Below are 18,199 nucleotides of genomic sequence, written 5' to 3'. Positions count from 1 at the left end.
ATAGTTGGTATTGTCCGTCTTCTTAATTGTTAGCATTCCGATGTGTAGGTCGTACTGTCACTTAATTTTAATTCCCCCTATTGTTAATGGTGTTGAGCGCCTTATCATATGTTTATTGGCCACTTGAATATCTCATTTCTGAAGTGCCTATCCATTTCTGTCACTCATTTTTCTACTGGGTTGTCCATTTATTTCATATTGATGTGTAGGAGTTCTCTATAGGATTCTAGATACCCGAACTTTCAAGGTATATTATATATGTTGCAAATGTCTTCTACTAGGTAAGTTGGCTTTTCACTTTCTTCATAGTATCTTTGATGAATAGAATTTTAATGTAGGGTATATTATTAATCCTTTCCTTTAAAAAAAACTGTGGTGGAGGGACGCCTGGGTGGCTCAGTTAAGTGTCTGACTTCGGCTCAGGTTATGATCTCACAGTTTATGAGTTCAAGCCCCTTGTCAGGCTCCATGCTGACACCTCAGAACCTGGAGGCTGCTTCGGATTCTGTGTCTCCCTCTCTCTCTGCCCCGGCCCTGCTTGTGCTCTCTCTGTCTCTCAAAAATAAATAAATAAACATTTTTTAAAATAATAAAAAATAGAAAAATTATGGTGGGAAACACAGAACACAAAATTCACCATCTTAGCCATAAATATATTCACATCGTTGTCAAACAGGTCTCCAGAACATTTTTCTCTTGCAAAACCAAAATTCTATACCCACTGAATAACAACTACCTTCTCCCACCTCCCCCCAGCCCCTGGCAATCACCATTTTACTTCCCATTTCTGTGAATTTGACTACTCTAGGTACCTCATATAAGTGGAATTGGATAGTATTTGTCTTTTTGTGACAGGCTTATTTCACTTAGCACAATGTCCTCAAAGTTCATCTGTGTTTTAGCATGTGATGGTAATCTTTTCCTTTTTTCCTCAGTTTTTATATATTTTAAAAATCGGGTTAAGGAAGTTTCCTTACATTCCTAAATCCTAGGGGTTTTTATCCTATTGACTTCCGTCAGTTGCTTTTCTGAAACTCCTTTTTTCAAATAAACCAATCATGAATTCCTGGGATTAAACGTAACGTGGTGTGATGTGCTGTCCTTTTAATATAACGCCTCCAGGTTTCCATGTGTCAACATTGTGTTTATGATTTTTGCATCTATGTTTAGTGAGAATGGTCTGCAATACTACTTTCTCGTCATGTCCTTGCCAGGTTTTGTTCCCAAGGTTACACCAGATGTATAAAATCAGTCGGGAAGTATTTCCTCTTTTTCTGTCCTCTGGAAGAGTTTGTGTAAGATTGGAATTCACCTCCTTTATAAATATTTGATAGAATTCATTGACAAAGCCGGCTGTGCCAAGTTTTCTGTGTAGTGAGATTCAATTGCATTAATAGTTAATGGCATATAAAATTTTTCTCCCTCTTCTCATGGCACTTCTGGTGAGCTTCTTCCAGGATTTTGTCTATTTCATCAGGATTTTTGTTTTAGGAGAGCCTGGCTGGCTCAGTTGGAGGAACATGCAACTCTTGATCTTGGAGTCATGAGTTAGAGCCCCATGTTAGGTGTAGAGATTACAAGAAAGACGGACGCCTGGGTGGCTTGGTCGGTTAAGCATCCAACTTCGGCTCAGGTCATGATCTCACGGTCCATGAGTTCAAGCCCCGTGTCGGGCTCTGTGCTGACCGCTCAGAGCCTGGAACCTGTTTCAGATTCTGTGTCTCCCTCTCTCTCTGCCCCTCCCCTGTTCATGCTCTGTCTCTCTCTGTCTCAAAAATAAGCATTTAAAAAAAAGAGAGAGATTACAAGAAAGAAAGAGAGAAAGAAAGAAGGAAAGAAAAAAAGAGGGAGGGAGGAAGGAAGGAAGGAAAAACTTTTTAAAAAGTTAAAAGTTTAAAAAAATTTTTTATTTTGGGGGGCATAAATTTATCATAATCTTGTTACTGTCTTTTCTAATATCTGAAAGATCTATGGTGATCTTTTTTTATTCCTGATATTAAAAAAAATTTTTAATGTTTACTTATTTTTGAGAGAGAAAGAGAATGGGAGTGGGAGAGGGAGACACAGAATCCGAAGCAGGCTCCAGGCTCTGAGCTGTCAGCACAGAGCCTGACATGGGGCTCAAACCCATGAAGCAAGAGATCATGACCTGAGCCAAAATTGGACGCTCAACTGACTGAGCCACTCAGGTGCCCCTATTCCTGGTGCTTTAATTTGTGTTCTTTCTAAGAGTTTCTTAAGTACTCTTGCTAGGGGCTTCGATGTTTTGAGCTATCAATCAGTAGTTTTTTTCCAAGAACTAACTTTTGGCTGCATTGACCCTTTATTGTATGTTTGGTTTTTATTTTATTAGTTTCTGCTTTTTTAAAAATCTCCTTCCTTTATTTTCTTCGTGTTTAACTTACTCTTCCTTTCCTAGGCTTCTGAGATCAATGTGATTTTCAGCCTTTCTTCTTTTCTAAAATAGGTATTTAAAGCTATCACTTCTCCAGTTAGCCCAGTGTTTGCTGCTTCCTACAAGATTTGACATGTCATTTTTCATTATTCAGTTAGAATATTTTCTAATATCTATTGTAATTTATCCTTTAACCCATGATTTATTTGGAAATATTTTGCTTAATTTCCGTACATATGGGAATTTCCTAGTAATCTTTTGTCTAATTTCACTATGGCTAGAGAACATATATATGACTTAATCCTTTCAAGTCAGTTGACATTTCATTTATGATCAAGTTTGTAAAAGTATTCTGTGTATCTGAAAAGAATGTGTATTCTACAGTTTTTAGATATGATCTGTATATGTCAAATAGGCCAAATTTATTAGACAAGCATGTTTTCCAGATATGTATTCTTAGCTTTTTGTCTGCTTACTCTAATTGTTACTGATAGAGATATTTAAAACCTCTCTCTATGATCATGGATTACGGATTTCTTTTTTTAGTTCACATATTTTGAAGTGCATTTATTTATTTTGAGAGAGAGAGTACTCGAGCAGGAGAGGGGCAGAGAGAGAGAGAGAGAGAGAATCCCAAGTGCGCTCTGCACTGTCAGTACGGAGCCTGACACAGGGCTGGAACTTACGAACCGTGAGAACTGGCCCTGAGCCAAAATCAAGGGTCGGATGCTTAACCGACTAACCCGCCCAAGCTCACCTTGTTCACTTATTTTAGACTCATATACTTTGAGTTTCCGTTAAGTACGCACAGATTTAAAAATTAATGTCTTCCTGGTACATTGAAACATCTATCTTTACGAAATGAGCCTCCTTCTCTCTAGTATTGTTTTTTGGCTTAAAGTCTTCTTTGCCGGTTAGTCTTTCTATGTGTAATTTTTTTTCATTCTTTTTTTTTTACTTTCAACTTTCCTGCACAGTTATATTTATTTTTCAAATTTTTTCCCGTAAAGTTATATTTAAAGTATGTCTCTTATAAGCATCAGACAACCAATTGGAGCATTAATCCGTTTACATTTAATCATCAATGATTTGGGTTTAAAATTACTGTCTCTATTTGTTTTTTCTGTGTTCTAGCTGTTTTTTTGTTCTTTATCCTCTGCTTTCCTGTGTTCTTTTGGAAGGATTAAGCATTTTAAAAATTATTATATTCACTCCATCTATTACATTCTAACACATTCTCTTTTTTTTTTTTAATTTAATTTTTTAAGTAATCTCTACCCCCAGCGTGGGGCTTGAACTCACAACCCTGAGGTCAGAGTTGCATGCTCTACAGAGTGAGCCAGCCAGGAGCTCCTCTAACACATTTACTCTTTTTTTTGGTGGTTACTCACAAATTCTTGACTTATCAAAGGGTGATACCATTTCCTGAACAATTTAAATACCTTCAAATATTTTGACTCCAGTTACCTCCTCCCAATTTCTATGCTGTTGCCACACGTTTCAAATAATAATTGTGTGTGTGTGTGTGTGTGTGTGTGTGTGTGTGTACTCGTTTTATGCAGTCAGTATTCACTTAGATTCGTCCCCCACCTCATATTCACCTGCTTCAGTGTTCTTTCCTGCCTACATCATGGGGCTTTCAGTGCAGAGGCTTTCTGCGAGGATATTTTCACAAAGTAAGAAGTCCAGGTTGGCAGTTCTAACTTTCTTCTGACACTTTAAAGGTATCGCAGGGTCGGGGCACCTGGGTGGCTCAGTCGGTTAAGAGTGCAACTCTTGGTTTCCGCTCAGGTCGTGATCTCACGCTCCATGAGTTTGACCCCCGAGTTGGGCTCTGCGCTGGCAGCAAGGGCCTGCTTGGATTCTCTCTCTCTCCACCTCTCTCTCTGCCCCTCCCCTGCACATGCTTTCTCTCTCAAAATAAATAAATAAATTTTTTTTGAGGTATCACAGTGTCTTCTGGCTTTCACTTTTTTTTTTTTTTGGAAAAGTCGCTCTCAGTCATATGGTTGCTCTTTTGAAGGTTATGTGTCTCCTTTCACTTGTTGCTGTTAAATTATTTTTGCCTCGGTTTTTAGCAGTTTTAATTGGTGTGCTTGCCTGTAATGGTCTATGCGTTTTTTCTGCCTGTGGTTTGCATTGACTCTTGAATACGTGTCTTCCTGTTATTTTTCTCAGCTTTGTAAAATTCTCAGGGTATTCTGTTCCTTGAAGTTTCTGTTTTTTCGTTCTGTGTTACATTGGTTCTCAATTTGATTCCTGAAGTTTAAAATCACTCTTTTCAAATTTTTTTTTTCAACGTTTTTAATTTATTTTTGGGACAGAGAGACAGAGCATGAACGGGGGAGGGGCAGAGAGAGAGGGAGACACAGAATCGGAAACAGGCTCCAGGCTCCGAGCCATCAGCCCAGAGCCCGACGCGGGGCTCGAACTCACGGACCGCGAGATCGTGACCTGGCTGAAGTCGGACGCTTAACCGACTGCGCCACCCAGGCGCCCCAAAATCACTCTTTTCATATAACATCCTGTTATCACCTCCCCTTGGAACTTTCGTTTAATTGCACCCACTTTCTTCTTCCTTTTTTTTTTTTTTTTTTTTGAGCTTATTTATTTATTTTTGAGAGAGACAGAGACAGTGTGAGCAGGGGAGGGGCAGAGAGAGAGGGAGACACAGAATCCAAAGCAGACAGCACAGAGCCTGACTCGGGGCTCGAGCTCACAAAACCGCTCCGATCATGACCGGAGCCAAAACCAAGAGCTTGACCGACGGAGCCACCCAGGTGCTCCCGTGCCCACTTTCTTCTTAAGTTCTGTAGTGTGAGGCTGTTGCTAGGAATTTGTTCTATTCTGTGAATTCTTTCTTCTAAGTTAGGTTTTTTGCCTCTTACGTGCATCTTCCTTTCATCTGAAGAGGGAATGGTAGCTAGGAGGGGGTGTAATTTTACTTTATCTGTTTGCTTTAAAGTATCTGGGCTCTGCTTTCTTTCCAGAAAGGTTACGTGTCCCATGTGAAGCTCTGCTTCACCTGCACAAGGCAGGTGCTGGTGTTTTGGATTCCAGAACCACCCGCCCTGCAGGTTACTGGTCTGTTTCCACCCACTTTGCTTCTGTCTGGGATTCGTTGACTCCTCGGTACGGTTGTGAAGGGTGAGGGCGGCTTGGGAGTGGAATCGTGCTCCCTTCTTGACTCTTCTCCAGAATTTTCCGTTTCTCCTCTGGTAACTGGTTTTCGAAGTTTGCTGCAGAATATAATGTCCCTTTCTGTGCATGGTAGTTGTTTGTAAGAACTTTTTCCTGGTGTTTCATGTTTTTTCCTCATTAAAAAAAAAATTCATATTCAGCAAGCCTAGTTTGTGTGTGTGTGTGTGTGTGTGTGTGTGTGTGTGTGTGTACTCATGTTGAAGGTGTAGGGTAGAGAAAATGCGTGATGTGGGTTCAGCTGGACCACTTGGATGTTGTAAAGTGTGGCATGTAATCCACTCTAAGGATGAGGAAATGTTTGCTTATGCCCCGGCGACATATTTAGCCGTCTGGAGTGTGAGGGGTGAGGTAGAAGGAAGAGAAGGTTGAACGGAGGGAGAGCCGTCAGAAGGGGCGAGGACAAAGAAGCACCCCAGACTGCAGCTGAGGGCGACGGAATCGGGGTTGGGGGAGAAAAGAAGGGAGGAAGCCAGAGCAGAGGTTACGGGGACTTGTCAAGGCCACAGATACTCTGAAGTTCTGGAAGGTTCTGAGTCTCCCTCACTCACACTTCTTTTTAGCTGTCGCCTATTTGGGCCGAGTTCAGTTTGCCCGAGGCCACATGAGTCTGGGTGTCCTCTGGGTTGTAGGGCAATGGCCGTCTGGACCACGAGAGAGACCCCTGTGCTGCTGGCCGCCCTCACACCGGCCCCCGGCCAGCTTCCACTGTGACACCGCTCTGCAAACGTGGGTCCCGTTGGCCAAGTTGCACCCAACGGTCAGTGAGCTCTGGTCGATGAGCTGAGAGAAAACACAGGGTCAGAATTTAACCAGCACCGACAGGAGTTCCACGGAAGGAAACAGGACCACGTGTGGGCTCTCTGCGGGTTGGCATCTCGGGGCTGCAGTGAGGCAACAAAGAAACGCTCCTTGGTAAAATAACGTGTGGTGAGAGGCCTTCCACTTAAGATTGCGCGTGAGGTAATAGTCTGCAATTTCAGGTGGGGCAAAGCTTCTGGAGGAAAAATGGTCTTGGAGAGACCTGCTTCCTGCCTTTCCCCATCGTGAAAGGGGGCTGTGTTCTGAGAACACAGCCATATTTATCCTCAACGGCAGCACCTCTGGGAGACAACTGGCATATGGGTATTGTTTTGCAAACATGCTAATTCTGTCTGCAATGCCATAAAATACATCCTATTTTTTTTTTTAATAAAAAACAAGTTGGATGCAGCCGAGTTGAGGCAGAAATGACCTGTCGGATGTGTGAAATGCCAAGTTTCTTTGCGCGAAGACTAAATTTTGTGGAGAGGGGTTACCTCCCTGTGTCAACGTGAGTCTACCTGCAGCGGGGAGGGAGTTCTGTTAGGGTCCCCTTTTACATTATAGGGCGGGGGCACCAAGGAAAGGCTGGGAAGAGAAGAGATGTTCTCATGGGCCTGGCTGTGGGCTGATTTGCTCACCTGCGTGTGAAAGGTGTGTGTGTGTGTGTGTGTGTGTGTGTGTGTGTGTGTTGCCCTCCCATGTGGATGTCAGTGTATTCAAGTAGTGCTCCAATGATGGCACCTTTCAGAGCTGATAGAGGAAACCATCGTTATGTGTAATGCATTCCTCATAAATCGGAAATGAGCCCACAGTCCCCTTGGGTTTCAGCACTGTGTTCTTGGAACTAGATCTCCGCTCTGAGCAGTGACGAGGCAAAGATCAGGAGAATCTTGGGATCCGAGAAGATTTTCCTTCCTGTTTCTCCCAGTGCCATGGGTCCACTTGTTCAAGAATACCCATAAGAATACCTCTAATGGGCGGGGCGCTGTTCTGCTCTGCTGACACAGTGCCTGGGACCCTGCCCTCAGCAGCTCGTGGCCAGTGTGTCAGTTTTTTCTGCATAATGAACCACCCCCCAAAACGTAATGGCTTAGTCAACACTCATTTACCTGGTGGCGATTTCCTGTGTAAACAGTTTGGGCTGGGCTTAGCTGGCTCGTTCTTCTGGTCTTGGCTGGGCTCACTCGGGGGGATGTGGCCAGCCCCCGGGTTGACTGGTGTAGGATGGCCTCAGCTGGTGCCGGTCATCTCTCCCCCACATGGCCTCTCATCCCTCAGTAGGCTCCCTGGGCTTGTTCACATGGCAGCTGACAAGCTTCGGAGAAAGACGGGGGGGGGGGGGGGGGGGGCAGAGAGGGGGCATGCAAGGCTTTCACTGTTTTCTGTGGGTCAAAGCAAGTGACAGGCCAGTCCCAATTCGAGAGCTGGAAAGAGAGTCACCGCTTCTGGAAGCAGGAGCTCCACAATCACATTGCAAAAGGACTCGGGGCAGGAAAGAGCAGTGTGGCCATTTTCGTGATCTCCCTCCCTCAGCCAGTCGGTGCACACACGTTCACTCGATATAACTGCATTATCTTAAGGTCAAAGATTTAAGTCATGGGCGTGTTAAATGTCCAGCTGGTTTGGGTAGATTTTAGAGAAACGTTTTGTCACAGTAGCTTTTTTTTCGTTTTGTTCTGTTTTTAAGGCAAAAATGGTACTTCAGTGCAAAACCTAGTGTTTATTTGGCAGGACGGATGAGAATTTGCGCGTACAAAAGGTTTGCAACTCAACCCGGCAGGTCTCAAGACCGTGGAATTCTGACACCAGCTGGGTGTCATACAATTTAATTCAGTGCTGACGTTAGCTACTCGGTAGTGAAGGGCTCAGTCCCGCAAGGCTGCCTCCACTTGAGACGCCAAGCCTAAGTCCTGGGCCTCTTGTACCTCTGACCAACCGGCTGTAAATTGGGGATTCTCACAACTGTCTCCTCAAGCTCAGTAACTTGCTAGAAAGGCTCACAGAACTCAGGGAAGCACTTTACTTACATTTACCGATTTATTATAAGAGGATATTATAAAGAATACAGATGAACAACCAGATGTAGAGGTATACAGGGCAAGGTCTGGGAGGATCCCAGGCACAGGAGCTCCTGTCCCCGTGAAGTCAGGGGGAGCTACCCTCCCAGCACATTGGATGCAGTCACCAACCTAGAAGCTCTTCGAACCCGGTAGTTCAGGGGTTTTATGGAGGGTTCATTACTTAGGCGTGATTGATTCAATCATGGCCGTTAGTGATTAACTCCATCTTTTAGTCCCCTTCCCCCTCCTCAGAGGTCAGAGGCCGGGGCCGAGAGTGCCAACCCTCTAATCGCTTGGTTGGTTCCTCTGGCAACCAGCCGCATCTGGAAGCCATCTGGGGTCACCTCATTAGCATAAATTCAGGTATGGCCAAGAGGACTGTGTTATGAATAACAAAAAATGTTCCTCTCACTCCTATTGCTCGGAAATCCCAAGGCTTTTAGGAGCTCATGCTAGGAACTAAACATCTATGTCTTACTATATCCCAACGTCATAGGGAGCCTTTCTGTTGTAATAATGAAGTATGGCTTCCAGTAGGACTTGACTTTCAAAAACCATTGTGAATGGGGAAAGCCCCATGGGCTGCCCTCTTCTGAGGACACGGCTTCTTGAGCCTTCTTGACCTGCTGTCCCTACATTCTGCTCTCCTAACTGTGGGGCCCTTTGTTCATTCTTACTCAGCTCATTTAGAGTATTTCACAGCATAATCTCAAGAAGTCTTACAAAGAGCAAGTCCGCATTTTAAAAGATACATTTTTATGTAAACATAGCATACATACAAATCCTAAGGGAACAGATCAATTAATTTTCAGAAAATAAAGAAACTAGCTATCACACAGGTCAAGAAGTGGGTTGCCCGTATCCGCAAAGCCCTGCTTGTCCCCAGACTCAGTAATTACTGCTTCGATCTACCAACCTGACTTTTAACACCATAGATTAGCTTTGCTTATTTTTGACCTTTATGCAAGTAGGATCACACAGAGTGTATTCTTTTGTGTCTGGCTTCTTTTGCGCAACATGCTGGCTGTGAGATTCATCTGTGTCCTTGTCAGAAGCAATGGCTTGTTCATTTCATTGATGTACAGATTTTCCTCGTACAGATATGCAGTGATTTACATCGGTTCTGCCGTGAATGGACATTTGGATTATTTCCAGGTTTTGGTTATTATGAGCATTCATGTGCATGTCTGTTGGGGCCCAAACACTAGATATCATCAGTTAACACTAGATACTGTCCGTCTGCTTAATTTTAGCCATTCTGGTGCTATGTAATGGCATATTTTTATGGCTGTAATTAGCATTTCTCTGTTACTAATGAGGTTGACCATCTTTACACATGCTTAATGACTACTTAGACAGATGTCTTTTTTGTGATATACCAACTCAAGTATCTTGCCAACTTCTCTATGGTTTGTCTGCCTACTTAGTATTGATTTGTAGGCTTTCTTTATCAATTCTGGACGTGAATCTTTTGGAGATGATATGTGTTGCAAATATCTTCAAGTCTGTGGCTTTCTTTTTAACTGTCTTCATGGTAGCTTTTGATAAACAGAAGTCCCTAAAGTTAATATAACCCAATTATCTATCCTTGTGCCAATACCAGAGTCTTACAAAGTATTTCAGTTTAATAGTAAATCTTGAAATTTTGCACATTTCAAGGAATCTTCTTGGTTCTCTGCATTTCCAGAAATTTCAGCATCAGCTTGTCTGAGTCTGAGATTTTCATTAGGGTTGTATCAAATCTATGTTGCTCAATTTGGACAGAGTTGACAGCTTATCAGTCTTGAGCCTTCTGTTGCATGATCATGGTATATCCATTTATTCAGGTCTTCTTTAATGTTGCTCAGTGGTATTTTGTACCATTCCTTGTACAAACCTCGCACATCTTTTGTTAGCCTTATTCCTAGGTGTTGGATTCTTTTTAGTGCTATGGCAAATGGTGTCTTTTAAAATGTTTGTTTCTGTACATTGCTGGTATACAGAAATACAATTGATATTTTCCACTGACTATGGACCCTGTGTCCTTGATAACCCGTATATTAATTGTAACAGTTTGCATGTAGATTCTTTGGGTTTGTCATCTGGGAAGGTTTGGCATCTGTGGAGGACAGTGTTATTCCATCTGTCCCAGGCCTTATACTCTCTAGTCCTTGGGTTCTACACCACCAGCTCCAGGACCTGATGGAGTTTTTCCTTCTCCTTTCCAGATGATGCTGAGGCACATATTGACTATGAAGATAATTTCCCTGATGACAGATCTGTGTCACTCAGAGAGCTCACGGAGGACTCCCGGACGGAGGCAGAGGAGGACAGAGGTCCAGGAGAGGCCTCTGAGGAGGCTCCACGGCAGGACCGTCTGGTCTCCGTTTCTGTGGGGAAAGACAACATAGCCCAGGATGCGGCCTCTGTGCCAACTACAGGCTTGTCCGTCGTTGGGAGCAGCGTCCCCACAGACCTGCCGGGATCCCGACTGAGCCGCAAGTACTTGTTCTGGCTTCCCGCGGAGCCCTTCCACAAGCCTGAGGGGGAAAAGGGGATGGATGATGACACCAAAAAGCAGTTTCTGGCTAGGGACGAGCATGGTACCATCACACCGGCTCCAGGCGAACCTGACGCCAAGACGGCCGATAGCAGCACGGATGGGCACTCAGGGACGTTTGTGGGCAGGACTGACGGCAAGACAGGGGACCCGATGGTGAGCAGCAGCGATGAGTCCTGGTTAGATGGCTACCCTGTGACTGACAGGGCTTGGAGGAAGACGGGGGCAGAAGAGGAGGACGGAGACAAGGGAGGTGGGTCAGTAGGGCCAGAAGAGAGGGTTCTAGTTGCTCCCAACCAGCCCACTCCTGTCGAAGTTAAGAAGCCTGGAGGTACCACGCTCACACCGAGTGAGGACGTGACCCGCGGTTCAGTTCTTCTGTCTCAAACGCTAGATGTGGAAGCTTTGGCTCTCGGACCGATAAATGTGTCTGAAACGGAGAGTCCCAGCGAGGGAGATGGTGACTTGCCCAGGTACCAGTCAACTGTTCCTCGGAAGTTTGCCACAGAGAAGGCTCCCGTGGCCACCCTCCCCTGTGAACTCGCCAGCTCTGCCCCGGAGACGGCAACAACTGCTGCCCAGCAAAGGCCGGATCCCAGTCCCTCGACTGTCATGGCGGCCACCCAGACTCCAGTGGAAACCATCGCTCCTGAGGTCCGGGATAGCTTCCCCTACCTGCTGTCCGAGGACTTCTTGGGACAGGAAAGCCCCGGCCCACGTGCAAGTGACGAGCTTCTCCCAACCGTGGAACCGTGTGTAGGGGATGGGTGTCCCGGCCTCGGCAGGGGCCCTGTCATTGCCACCATCGTCACCGTCCTGTGTCTGCTGCTGCTCCTGGCGGGCGTGGGGGCGGTGTGGGGCCACCGTAAGTGCCAGCACAAGAGCTCTGTGTACAAGCTGAACGTGGGCCAGCGGCAGGCTCAGCACTACCACCAGCAGATTGAGATGGAGAAGGTCTAGCCTCCTTCAGTGCGGGCTCCCCCGAAGCCACTTGGGAGGAAAATGAACCGTGCCACGTCTCGCCGATAAACACGGATGATCCACTAGACCACGAAACAGGTGGCGCCGGGCTCATCCTTCTTGTGCTCGGGTCTTTGTTCTACAGGCCAAGAAGTGTCTCTGGGGGCACCTGGTAGGACAAGAAGGCCTGGGTGGCATCATCACACACATCAACATCTCCCTAACCAACTGCCCCGGAATGTGCTGCGCTAATCCCAGACCTGTGCTCGGGCCCTGATTCCCATGTGAGGTCAAAAGTCATCTCCACTCCATCATGCTATTGCCTTCTTTCCCTTTTATACAAAAAAAAAAAAAAAAAAAAAAAAAAAAAAAAAAAAAAAAATGACTCCACAACCTGAAATGTTTAGAAAAAGTGTGATAACCTGACATTTGAGAACAGTGTTATTTAGGAGATAGATATTTAATTGTTGGGGGTGGGATATAGAAAAATAATAGGCTACTTCCTTTTAACGTTGTGACATTGTGGGGGCAAATGAGCCAGGAACCGGGGCGTAGTCTAGAAGCTTTGAGGTTTCTTTTTAGCTGTTTGTTGAATTTGGAGAGAATTCAGGACTGATGTTTCACTGGGGGTGAGGGGAGTTGAAAAGTAATGAGACACGCCATCCACTTCTGTCCCCTCCGTTCTGTAGGACAGACCATTGTTTTTTTTTTTTTGAAAACAAGGTCATCTTTGTACCGGTAAGCACGATTTCCTCTCGGATGCAGTGGCCTTGTTGTTCTTGACCAGTCTGTGCCTAAGAATACCATAGAGTTTTTTGTTGAACTAACAAAGCTCAGTTCTTGGTTTCCTCTCTTAGAATTCGCCATTTTTCCAAACTCCAGCAAGAGGGAATGACACGGGAGGAAAGTAATCTTTTAAGAGGGCCGAGGGCTTAGGATACCAAAGTAGAGGGATGCGGAGGAATTAAAAAGGAATATGAAATTCACCGTGCTGACGTCTTCGGTACTCTGTCGTGGCAGTTGGGAGCTCCATGGAAACAGCATGAGTCCGGGATGGACTCCTCCTGGCTATGGAGCACCCCATCTCATGGTGTCTAGATCACCTTACGACGGTTCGGCAGGTACCGTGTCCAACAGAGGCTCTCAGAGCGTGGTCCTCAGACAGGCAGTATCAGCTCCCAAGCGGAAACCCTGGGGGCGGGGCTCAGCTCGCTGTGTGTTAAGGAGCCCCCCAGGCGATCCTAAAGCGCAGTCACGTTGGAGAACCATTGCTTTAGACTATAAATTGCGAGCTTGAGCCAGCTGAAGGCCCAGAGGCCCAGAAGATGAGTAGCGCCCGTGGCTTGCCTTGCGCGGAAGCCGGGCATCGCCACGCGCACCTGTGGCAGCATTCGAAGCCGCTGCTACGCCGTCGCCAGTGGTCTCCGATATGTTGGCCCAGAGACGAAACACATTATGCTTTTATAGTATGAGTCACCTTCTTAGGAATAGTTTTCAGTGGTAAAAAAAAAAAAAAAAAAAGTGACGAAGGCCTTACGTTGATTTTAAGACACTAATTGAGGGGTTTTACGTGCAGTGAAATCCTGATCTCCTTTACGATGGAAGAATTGGTGGTGGTGTTTTGCACACGCACGTGTGGAAAATTCGCACACCATGTTTTCCACCCCGCCACCTGTTTGCTTTGGAAAAATGCACCTGGGTGCATGCTTTGGAAAAATAAGTATCTATAGAGGCAGTGTGGCAAAGTCAAAGACCCTAGTCACCATCACTGGGTAAAATGAAGGCCTGAAGGTACCGAATGGAATACTTACACGTCAGATAGAATCTAGAATAGGACCGAAATATTTTCTGCATGTGTAGCCAAAGCAAAACACCACAGAATAAAAGCCAGAGACTGTATGTATTTATAAATTAGATTCTCTTCTAATCTATTACAAGATAACGTTTCTATTTTTAACTATGTAAAATAACCTCCATCTCAACATTGGGATCGTGTTATTCAACTATCATTATGTCATAACCCAAGAACACTGACTGAATATCAACCCAGAAATGGGGAATGTTAATATGAATGTATTAATAAATTTATTACAGATACATTAATACATGTCAATGTATTATTCTGTAGACGTGAACTACATGAAAACAAACCCAACGCATGAGTTTTTACGTTTTTAGTGACTTACTGTCATCTAAATTAATGTCATAGGATCTAAAAATGCATGTAGAAAGGGAATGATTAAAACATTGTGTACCTAAATTTTATGTCATGATTCATGTTTGGGACTGGTAAACATTTAATGTTCATGAAAACTGAGGTTGGGTGGTTTATTAACACAAAGTTTCCGGGATCTTTAAAATAAATACTTTCCCCAAACAGTTGCTAAATGTATTTTATATCTGAGTTACATCATGATGGTTTAAAAAAAAAACACAAAAGATTCTCTAGGGGCCTCTGGGTTCAGGAACCGACTCTTGATTTCAGCTCAGGTCATGATCTCACAGTTGGTGAGATTGAGCCCCATGTTGGGCTCTGTGTAGACAGTGTGGAACCTGCTTGGGATTCCAGAGGAATCCTAGAATTCTCTCTCTTTCTCTCTCTCTCTCACTCTCTCTCCTCTCAAAAGAAATAAACTTTTTTTAAAGAAAAAGATTAAAAAAAATTTTTTTAATAAAAAAAACTGGGGGGGGACGCCTGGGGGGCTCAGTCAGTTAAGCATCTGACTCTTGATTTTGGTTCATGATCTCACAGTCCGTGGGTTCGAGCCCCGCATCAATCTAATAGCGCAGAGCCTGCTTCGATCCACTGTCTCCTTCTCTCTGCCCCTCCCCTGCACTCGCTCTCTCGCTCTCTCAAAAAAACCAAACATTAAAAAAAAAAATCTTCGTTTTCAATGACTTTCCAAGTTCTTTTTTTTTTTTAATTTTTTTTAACGTTTATTTATTTTTGAGACAGAGAGAGACAGAGCATGAACGGGGAAGGGCCAGAGAGAGAGGGAGACACAGAATCTGAAACAGGCTCCAGGCTCTGAGCGGTCAGCACAGAGCCCGACGCGGGGCACGAACCCACGGACTGCGAGATCGTGACCTGAGCTGAGGTCGGACGCTTAGCCGACTGAGCCACCCAGGCGCCCCCCAAGTTCTAATTTCCTGTAAGTACGAGTGAGATGGTACACACCCCCCTGGCCGAGGGAGGGGAGGGGAGAAACAGTATATCTCGTTTGGCCTGCTGAGTGCCCCCTTAAAGGAAGGTTGAAACTGATCTTATTTGTATTTATTGGCCAAATTGCTTGCTTGCTTCCTTCTTATCCTTGTCTTATAAAATGGGGCATCAGTATCTTACCCTGTCAGCTCAAGAGAGTCGCGAGCCAACTCATTCATTCAACAAGCCACCAAAGCCAGATATCTGGGGGGGAGGGGGAGGCGTCTGGGGGCAGCCGGAGGGGCTGGGGGAGCCTGCCCCAGGGGAGAGGCGCCCTACTGTGGCACAAACCACAGCCAGTCCTGACTCTTTTCGGGGACAGGAGCCGGTCGGTCAAGGCGATGCTGAACTCTCACGGTGTCGTCCCTCTCGGGGAGCCGCTAAGAGGAGGAGGACGGGGATGGGGTGGGGAACCGCCTTGCCCCTGACTGCGGGCACAGGAAGTCCTCTGCACAAAACCTTTGGCTGAGGCTTATTTGAGGCTCCTTTCCCTTTCTCCCCCGCCCTTGTATACAGCCTAAAGTCTCCACACTAGGTCATTCAAGCCTGGAGTCACCAGAAAAAAGAAGTCGCTGTTCGGGGCGATGGCAGATGATCAAGAGTGCAGACAGCTGTGATGAAGGATTAGTTGTGGGTTTTCCTCGGGGCCTCGCTACAAACTGCGTCGCAGTCCCATGTGCAAACACTATTAAATGAGAATGTTTTCTCTGGCACCAACCCACCTTTCCCCCCCCAGTTTCAGTATTGAATTAAAAAAAAAAAAAAAAAGACCCAAAACACCCAAACTAAAGTAGCTTAGGTTTACAGCTCACATTTAAAACTTAAAAACATGATTTCCACAAATGTTGGCAGAAACCGGCCGCCGTTGACTCCACCGGCAGTCGTAATAAAAAAACCCTTTCCCACTGACAACCTAACAGATCATTTTCTGTTTGCCACGGAGTTGGGCTCAGTAAAATGCTTGTGCTCTTAAAACTCCCTTGGTGAGAACTCCGAAAAGCAACATTTCCTGAGGCGGCCTTCGTGGCCAACGTACCTGATCCCAGGGGTGAGCCCAGCAGGCCTGTGGCAGCCGTTGGAAAGGCTCAAAACTCAGAGGCACCAACAACTTGGCATGTTGGTGTGTGAGGGGCTGCAATCAGGCGCCTTTAAACCCGAGTCCGCACAAGCCTCCCCTCGGCCCTCCGCTGCTCGTGTGGAGTCTGAACGTTCACAGGGGGCCTGGGTGGGTGGCCTCTAGACCCTTCCCGGCGGGGGCCCCCTCCCGGGGTGGACCGGCCAGAGGAGACTCCCCAGAACAACCGCTGGGCCCCGTGCAGGTGGGTCAGAGGACAAGCAAGGCCGGGCCCGGAAACTCCCACAAAGCTTCCAGATGTGTTTGTTGTTTCACAAGACAGGCCCAAGTCACGCTGAACCCCTCAAGTCTCAATCCAGGAGTCTTCTAGGCTCTTGCAAGAAACGCTGTCAGGGAGGTGCTGGGTTGAGGTCGCTGAGTAGAGCCTGCCTACTGGGTTTCAGGGTAGGTGTGGAGGAATCAGCCCGCCTCCTCCTGGTTTTTTGTCTGTTTGCTTTAACATTGGTTTGACCGCCTGCGATCCATCCATCCATCCGATCGATCGATCTGTCGATGGAGCAACGTGCGGTGTGGACCGGACAGTGTGGACCAACTGCTCCCGGGGCTTCTTCCTCAGGGGGCTTGCGAGGATGGGGGAGCACGGGGGCTTTTCGGTCCCCCGGAAAGAGGGGCCAAGTTCAGGGAGCGAGCGCGGACCCCTCCCACCGCCACCACTCAACCCTGTGCGCTCAATCCTCAATCCTCCACCAAGAGCTCGCCCGGCTCAGAGGGGCAGGACCAGATGGAAGCTGTGCAGGGCGCGCAGAGGTGAGGGGGATCCCACCGCCGGGCCCGGCCTGTCCGGCGCCACTGTCCTTGGCTGCTCTCGCCCGGCTGGGAGGGACAGCTGCGGCCAGGCTCGCTGGGGAGTTCAACGGCCACCAGGTGTGCCCTCTCCGCCGGCCCAGGCCTCCTGGGGCGGGGCGTCCACTGCCTGGATCCCTCCCGGGAGTCCTGCCCTAGGACCGTCCTCTCCACCGGCTTCCACGGGAAGGAAGTCTGTCCGGTTGGGGTGGGGGGCGGCGAGGCGAGGCGGAGGACCCACGGAGGACCGGCCTCGTGGCTGGGGGCCCTGGTGGGGGCTGCTGGGGACCCGCGTGCCGCCAATCACCCTGACTCCTTGGCCCCACGGTCCCCGGGAGCGCAGGCTCTGTAGGCCAAGTCCGGCCAGAGAGAGCCGCCGCTCACGGTCTCAAGTGCCCTGGGAGGGGACCTCTCGGGAGGACTCTGGTGCAGGTAAGAGCGCAAGTGCCCCCTTTTCCCCGCAGTTTCACTGTTGAATTAAAGTGAAAAAACAAAAAACCTGAAGTAGTTTAGGTTTGCAGCTCACGTTTCAAACGTGAAAACACTATTTCCATAAATGTGGTGCTCCCCAGGGAGGAAGCAGACTAGCTCAGGAGGAACACAAGCGCCCATCTGTGTTCCCGGAGCTTCGGATAGTGAGATGGGGGGGCGGGGGGGGGGGATGAAGAGAAGGGGGGGGGGGGGGGGGGGGGACTGGAAAGCCAAAAATACCTGCATTTTCCACCTCCCACTGTTCCCCATTACGTTAAAGACCCCCAACTCTCTCTCCCTTCTTCCCTTCCCGTGCCACTGTGAGAAAATTCCCGTCTCCCCAAGGCCACACCAGTCTCATCCACCCTGCATCCCCAGAGGGTCCCAACTAGACTAAGCGGCTCATTGAAAGAGGGGATGAGCCTGAATGAAGGAGACTGAGAACACCACTCTCCAGCCTCAAAGGTGGCTTCTTCTCGGTCTCTTTGGTGGGGTTCTCATTTTGCAGAGAGCCCCAGGGCTCCTCCTTGGCCCTTCTCTCTGGCTTCTCAACACACACGTGCAGTCTAGGTGACCCCCTCCGGCCTCACACTTGCCCATGATTCAGCAGGGGGCGTGGCGCTCCTCCCAGAGCCCCTTCACGAGAGTCAGG

At 47.0% G+C, this 18,199-nt stretch overlaps 1 protein-coding gene across 1 annotated transcript in view; it reads left to right on the top strand.

Moving 5' to 3' along the window:
* SUSD5 (sushi domain containing 5) overlaps positions 1-14,324 on the top strand; it is a 41,769-nt gene extending 27,445 nt beyond the window's left edge. Inside the window, exon 5 of the mRNA XM_049629234.1 lies at positions 10,665-14,324. Coding sequence (XP_049485191.1) covers positions 10,665-11,956 — 1,292 coding nt within the window. The 3' untranslated portion in view covers positions 11,957-14,324. The remainder of the gene's footprint in view (positions 1-10,664) is intronic.
* The last annotated feature ends 3,875 nt before the right edge of the window (positions 14,325-18,199 follow it).

This window comes from Panthera uncia, chromosome C2 (assembly GCF_023721935.1).
Source record: "Panthera uncia isolate 11264 chromosome C2, Puncia_PCG_1.0, whole genome shotgun sequence".
In the NCBI taxonomy this organism is placed as follows: Eukaryota; Metazoa; Chordata; class Mammalia; order Carnivora; family Felidae; genus Panthera; species Panthera uncia.
The sequence above is the reverse complement of the archived record's forward strand: the minus strand, read 5'-3'. Positions and strand labels throughout refer to the sequence as shown.